We start from the raw sequence: 7628 nt of genomic DNA, 5'->3' as shown, positions 1-7628 counted from the left end.
GAGATGCCCTTATAAGCTATACAATAATATACAATTAGAGGTGTAAAATCCTAATGGCACCTACGTGGAGCCTAGGTGGAGGTGTAATTTTACACCCCCCATTGGAGATACCCTAAGAAGAACATAAAAAGCTAACCTTTAATCAACAATCTTCAATTTTATGACGACAGATGATGACGACCTCAAATCAACAATTATGACCTCACAACTAGGGGTGTGCATGGGTCTAAAATGTTAGACCCATTTAAAGTGGGTCTTCAACAACCGACCCGATAAAGAACCGAACCCGTTAGAACCGAATAGTAAAAAACCGATGGGTACCCGAACCGAAACCGGAACCGATTAGTTTGATTTTGATATATAGAATTTAGTATTATATTACACTAAATAAAAACAAATCCAAACATTATTATTATATATAGTATTATATATAGTCTATATTTGTTAGGTGTAAAATTATACTAAATATATATAACATTTAGCATAATAGTGAATGTGTGTTATTAAATGCATTTTTATAATATTACATTAAATATGTGTATTATAAATATTAATAATAATATTTACGTGTCTACGCTATAATGTATAGTCGTATACTATGAATTAACTTATGCACTGCCTATATTAACTAATACATGAACGCAGTAATGCGTTTTTTGATATATTACATGTATATATATTAAATAACGAATACGTGCAATGCTAACTAACAATTATGGTACATATGATATTTATTCTATATATGACGCATTACGTATAGTATAATATATATATGTTCGATTTAAAATATACACATACATATAATGTATATGTACTAGAAATTAACCCGTGGCTACGCCACTCAAGTCATAACGTTATTCATTTTTTTTATTAATTAAATTAAAATCTACAAAAGAAACACAAAAATCTAACAACTATTATTTACAAAATTAATATTGAGTGCTTATGGAGGGTGTATGCTACTTAGATTGTTTTGGATTAGGATGACCTTTGTTAAATAAACATATGCATCAAATTCATTCATTTATCAGAAAATTTAAGAAGTCATTATCCTATCAAATATTATATTTTTTTTATCTAAAAAGATCTAGATATAAATCCTCACATACAATAAAGGGTTCCTTATTTCCTAACCATATGTATAAAAAGAAATTGATAAATAAACATCAAAGCTCAAAAGTTACGAAATACACCTTTTCTCAAACTAAAGTAGGACTTCAGGATACACGATATTAGTTGTGTGGTTTGAAGAATCAGGAGGGAGGATAACACTGATTCGTTTTGAAGAAGTGCATCTTGATAACGCCACATATAATTGACCATGGCTAAATACCTGGTTTCGCAAATCAATACCAACATACTTAACAGACTGCCCTTGTGATTTGTTTATCGTCATTGCAAATGACAATCGAATCGGAAACTGTCGTCTGGTCATTTGAAATGGTATTTCATTGGTTGAAGGCGTTAATGATATTCTCGGGATAAAGCGCATATTCCCCGCTTTTCTCCGCTAAAGATTAGAACTTGCACCACATGTGGCTTTGTGCACACAATCATCGGTGCGTGCGCTACAAAGTCCATCCGTTGGTGCTATATTTCTCAAAGAACATTACCGGCATCCCTTCTTGAGAGTAAGCTTGAATGGAGGCAACCCGGAAGGATCGAAAGTGAGTTCAAGTACTCGTCCGGATAGCTATTTGCGCTTCCACTATCAACAACAACGGGTAAATACTTAACTTGTCGACACCTAAGCAAACAATTTCTTCCCGTGAAACATATCTAGTGCAGTTTCATTTATAGTGCTAACATCATCGCTAAGGCTTTGAAAGGATAGTCCGCCGGTCAAATAATTTGGGTCACATCATCGCCCCACTTAGACCGATATACATTATTTAGCAAGTCATGAAGATTGCTACAATTTTGAATCTCTGACGGCAATTGAACACTTTCTTCTGGTTTCATTCCAACCTGAAAATTTCAAATGAGAGCATATGAGATGAGTGATTGTGTATAATTTAAAATGGTCAGCAAAAAGCATTATTTTTTTTCAAGAAATTAAGTAATACCTCCATCAAGAAATTGGAGAACAACACGTTCTCTGGCAAGTCACTATCTAATCTCATATTTTGCACCAAAGATAAAACATTGACGTGTTTCCAGAGCAAAGACCTTCTCAGTGATGCACCTACAATATCCTCACGTTCACCTTGTGGTACAACTGGCAGAATTTGTCGGAAGTCACCGCCTAGAACAACAGTGATTCCACCAAATGGTCTTTCATTATTAAAAACATCCCGGAGTGAACGGTCAACTGCTTCAATACAAAACCTATGCTGCATCGAGACTTCATCCCAAATTATCAGTTTTGTTTCTTTAAACAGACCTGCTTGGAGCGAATCCTTTTTGAAGCCACACATAGAGTTCTCCAACACATCAAAAGGAATAGAAAAAGTTGAATGAGCTGTTCTACCACCATCTAATAAAAGCGACGCAATACCAGATGAGGCAACTGCAATCACAATATGTCCTAGATGACGACATTTAGCTGCAATTGTATTATACACAAATGTCTTTTCCCTACCTGCAGCTCCATTTAAGAAGAAAATTCCCCGTGATTTTGCATGACTGAATCAACCACATTATCAAACGATGGCGTTGCTCATTGTTAAGACGATCAATGTTACGATTGATTTGTTCATCTTGTAAATCAAACCGGAGTTGGCGTTGTTCCCAAATTAGTCTATTTCCAATCCCTTTGTTCCATTTTTTAGTGGTCGGGCATCGGGGAAAGTCTTCTAGAGTTTTGTTTTTAGATTCCATGAGGAACTGCTCCAATAGATGCAACCCGTAATCTGTCACCTGTAGGAAAATTATGTATTAATAATATAATATAGGCTACATGAAGGAGGCATTAATATAATATCTATCACCTGCTCTTTTGATGGATTAGGAATGTTGAAGATAGTTCGTAATTTGTGCGCTAGGTCGTCACATATACTTATTGAGAATCTATCCCACAACAGATGTGGTTGGACTGGATTGCATTCCAACAGAATAATGCCGAACAATCTCCTTAGCTGATATCCAGTATTCATTATCGCCGCTTCTTCTAAACAATGTATCCACTCTCCATCATCTTCAAGAAGTCCACGTGCAACACACGCAGCCTTGAATGTTGGATGAGGAATACCTTCAAATTTGCGAAGATCCTCAAATGATGTTGGGCCCTTTACGATGGTCAATAGTAGACGCAAGTAAAACCTCTCTCCCTCATTGGGCTTGGCAAAATACATCCTGCCAATAGCATAACCACTGCTTCTTTTAGTCCATACCTTTTTTGTTTTGTGCCAAACAAAGTGCTCAGGGAATTCTTGGTAAGTATAGGCCCGAGCATCTGGATTTGAAGCACAACAGTCGAAGAATGAAGTGAGACTCGACTTTTGTCGTTTCGCCCTCTCAAGAATATTCTCCATCGGTTCCTTAGGGTTGAACACAACATGATGCATACCTGGCAACAAATCATAACTTAACAGTATGACATTCTAGTATAACTTAATAGTATATTGATGAAAATTATTTTATCAAGTGTTAAATACCTGGCAAGTGAAGAGATAACCTTACAACAGTTGGAAACTCTTCATGTAAGGAAAACCCAAATAGCCGCCAAGCTGCTTCTGGTGGTCCAATATATCTGCATCAATGTAATTGTTTAATCTCATTTCATTTCCGCCCAACACCATTGTTGTTCTCATCATTGCCCTTGTAGATGTACTTGTGGATGTACTTAACACATTGCAATCCCGCACACACTTCGACATTAATGTGACAATTAAACATCCTCACCAATTGTGGATTATATGGGACAACGTTCCTATTGTCAACCTCTTTGTCTTTCACTATATAGACACGTCCCGTGTTGCGACGCATATAAAGTGGATAACCGTCTTTTTGTATGGTTGTTGCGTCTGTAAACTCATATGGAAAATGCTTTGTGCACTTGCTATTTTCCATACACGGTGAGTTCATATTTTTAACACCACACGGCCCATGGATCATACAACTCTTTATTGTATCAAATAGCAAGGGATCCTTATCTGGGTCGGGAAATTCTGCAGATATAATTCGATCAATTTGGGCTGCGGTACGAATTTTATCTTCATGCTTGAGGAAAAAGAGTGCATGCATGTGTGGGAGGCCACGCTTCTGAAATTCAATAGTGTACACATGAGCTACTTCACGACCAAACACATTTTTCTTCTTGATAAATTTCATTAAAGCTCTTCTCTTCAGTTCGAAAACACGGGCAAGAACATCAGGTCGATCAAACGCATTTTGGTTCTCCAAAAGGGCTTCTTGCACTTCTGGCCAGTGAGGATTAGCCGTCATCGTAAGGAATATATCTGGATGCTTATTGTAACGTGTTATGGCCATCGAGTCTTGAAAGATCTCATACATGTACCTTGGACTTCCAATGAATGATGATGGCAAAATAAACCGGCCGACCAACCTCGATCGATCCGCACCTCATTAAATCACAAACTCATGTACACTTCAAAGACGAAGATCCTTTTGGTGGGTATAATGATAGTATAGCCGATTTTGCTCAAGAGAAGCCCAAGCATCACACAAAAACCCCTCGAAATAATTTTCCACCACGGAGTATTGAATATTCGATTATGACGCTCAAACAAACGATATGCATAGAACACCATCCGAGTCAATCGCCTCGAATCGTCGTCATTGACATCATAAAGTTTCATTTCGGTTGACCATCCAAGCTCACCTCGAGGGAAAACAAAGGATAATGCAGGGTAGATAAGCGGGATTACATTCATCAATCCGCCTGCATTGCCCGATCTATAATGAAGAATGATATCCCTTGTGCTTCGATTTCAGTTCCATCCCTGTGTATAACAACCGCAATTTCATTTGTCAAGGAAGATTGTATCGCCGTCGGTCAAGAGATGTATTATAATGGAGATAAGCTGCCACGCCATTTTCCTCACCGTATGAAAGCACTCAATATATCATATGCTTGACGAAATTTTTCAGCAAATCTATTACAATCTGACAGTGTACTCTGAATGATATCTAAAACATCACGTCTCAATTCTGGATTTCGGCGATGACGCACATCAAGGGCACTGGCTGGGTCATAAACATATAGTTGAGCATAAATCGGATCTTTCTCAGGTTCTGGTAGTAATGATCCAATTTGATGGCGTAATTCACCGTGAACGGTGAATGGAATAGGACCACTACCGCTGAATATTCGGTCATCCGGTTGACAACCGAGACTGGTAAATGCATTAGCCAAGTTATACTGACGAAGATGTTGTCTAAATGACCTGCCTTTGGCGTCACTACTATCATATAGATCTTGAATCGCAGGAGGCAATGGACTAAGTAGAGGAAGACTAACTTTTCCTTGTTTGCAACACATCCCGAAAAAGGGTCTTTTGACTGATGTATTTGCTAGCCTTTCATCTTTCCAGTGCAGAGCTTTACAAAAGGAGCATTCCACATCCATCTTTCCAAGATAATGACGGACATTGTTGTGCATATTAGCAGGTTCTGCCATATTGACACCAGCTGTAAGAGGCTGAAAATAATCATCCACATCCATTTCGCTTTGGGTGTCACTAACATGTAGGGAAAAAAATCCTAATGAGTTAGGAATGGAAATTTTTTTTTACTGAAAACAATGCTATAGAAAACACAATGAAATTCAACTTACATATATGAAGACATTGATACTGGAATATTCTGAAGGTCTGCTTCTAAGTTCCTTCTAGTTCGTTTGTTCATTCTACCACTTATGCGCTCTTTTTCTCTTCTATTGCGTTGGGCCAACTTGCGTCGAGAAGTCTGAGAAGGTGTAAAAGCATTGGTCGGACTAACACTAAGATCATCCACTTCCATTTCGTTTTGGGTGTCACTAACATGTAGAAAAAAAAATTCATAATGGGCTAGGAACGAAAATATTTTTGACTGAAAACAATGCTATAGAAAACACACAAAGAAATGAAACTTACATATGGGAAGACATGGACAAAGGTATATTTTGAAGGCCTGCTTCTAAGTTCCTTCTTGTTCGCTTGTTGCTTCTACCATTTATGAGCTCTTTTTCTCTTCTATTGCGTTGGGCCAACTTGCGCCGAGAAGGCTGAGAGGGTGTAAAAGCATTGGTCGGACTAACATTAAGAGTGGATTGTGGAGGAGTAACTACAACCTCATTTTGCACAGGAGGTGATTGGACTTGATGGCCTTCATTTCCTTGTTTTTCAAAAACCTGCATTTTATATTTGATAAAACATAACCATCGGTCAAAACAACCACCGCGATATAATGAACGATATATGTTACATACCTTAGCAAGGGTAGCAAGCACATGGTCAATGATCCGTTGTTTATGCTCACGTACTCGAGTTATATAATCCAATTCTCTTTGCTGCATGATGCAAGTACATGAAAAGCCGCATAAAAAATTAAATGAGAACGTTGTCAAATTAACAAAAGAGTTTTTCTTTGTTACAAAATTTAAAAGTTTGAAATCATATAAGAATCAAACATAACCAAACTGTGAAAAAGGAACTTCAATACCTGAACAGATGCAGTAGGTTCATTGGTAGATTTAGGTGGTGCGTCGACAATAGAAACATCAAATGCACTTGCAGGTGGTGCCTTATCCATGGCTGATAATCAAACATTGATAAGGAAATTGCAGCAAATAAATGAAAGTGGTATACAACTATGACCAGGAATAACTATTAAGGGAGGTTCGGAGTCGTGCAAAATGCAACCATGTCACCAGTACCTCCAATTAGAGTTATCGACTTTTGTATAAAATATAAAGAGTTCCGATCCACTGGAACTTCTACCAAAGCTACACGCATGTACTATACTTTAGTGTGCTTAGCAAAAGGGTCTAAAAGCATAAAAGAGGCAAAGAAAGAAAGTGCAAGAATTGAATAATGACAATGTTCGTCTTGCAAAAGAAACAAAAACAGTATATATAGTCTAAAAAGATTGTTTCCCTTTTGCCCAACTACAGCCTAGCATTTTTCAGAACACGGATCGCAAGAGATACACAATGGAACACTTCAACATTGCAATCCAAATGATAAATTATAGAAAAAGTTCGTCTCGCAAAAGAAACAAAAATAGCATAGTCTAAAAACATTGCTTCCTTGCTTCGCGGGAAATCGAGTTTTCTAGTATTATATCAGTACAATTATCTCCAACATTGGCTTTCTAATCTGACAGGTCATAACTTTTTGAGCGATTTGATAAGTGATTTTCCCTTTTGCCCAACTACAGCCTAGCATTTTTCAGAACACGGATCGCAAGAGATACACAATGGAACACTTCAACATTGCAATCCAAATGATAAATTATAGAAAAAGTTCGTCTCGCAAAAGAAACAAAAATAGCATAGTCTAAAAACATTGCTTCCTTGCTTCGCGGTAAATCGAGTTTTCTAGTATTATATCAGTACAATTATCTCCAACATTGGCTTTCTAATATGACAGGTCATAACTTTTTGAGCGATTTGATAAGTGATATATAAGATTATTAATATTGATTATGATCAATAGAGAGTTTAGCAGCTATTGACATTCGAAAGC

The 7628-nt window shown here is 37.2% G+C and overlaps 1 protein-coding gene across 1 annotated transcript; it reads right to left on the bottom strand.

The window, feature by feature from the left end:
• Positions 1 to 1842: 1842 nt before the first annotated feature.
• Positions 1843 to 4386, bottom strand: LOC147485122 (uncharacterized). Its single transcript, XM_086571135.1, has 6 exons — positions 3773 to 4386; positions 3597 to 3691; positions 2931 to 3508; positions 2714 to 2859; positions 2067 to 2625; positions 1843 to 1968 (listed from the first exon to the last, which is right to left on the bottom strand). Exons 1-6 carry the CDS (start codon positions 4384 to 4386, stop codon positions 1843 to 1845), a joined length of 2118 nt encoding a protein of 705 aa, XP_086427261.1.
• Positions 4387 to 7628: the final 3242 nt, after the last annotated feature.

The sequence above is a fragment of the Coptis chinensis genome, chromosome 7 (assembly GCF_015680905.1).
Source record: "Coptis chinensis isolate HL-2020 chromosome 7, ASM1568090v1, whole genome shotgun sequence".
In the NCBI taxonomy this organism is placed as follows: Eukaryota; Viridiplantae; Streptophyta; class Magnoliopsida; order Ranunculales; family Ranunculaceae; genus Coptis; species Coptis chinensis.
The sequence above is the reverse complement of the archived record's forward strand: the minus strand, read 5'-3'. Positions and strand labels throughout refer to the sequence as shown.

Excerpts from the sequence above, each read along its gene's own strand:
- LOC147485122 (XM_086571135.1), bottom strand. The coding sequence starts at position 4,386 with ATGACGGCTAATCCTCACTGGCCAGAAGTGCAAGAAGCCCTTTTGGAG. Across the intron at positions 3,692-3,772 it reads TGTGTTAAGTACATCCACAA|ATATATTGGACCACCAGAAG; the intron begins GTACATCTACAA and ends ACATTGATGCAG. Across the intron at positions 3,509-3,596 it reads GTTATCTCTTCACTTGCCAG|GTATGCATCATGTTGTGTTC; the intron begins GTATTTAACACT and ends ATTTGTTGCCAG.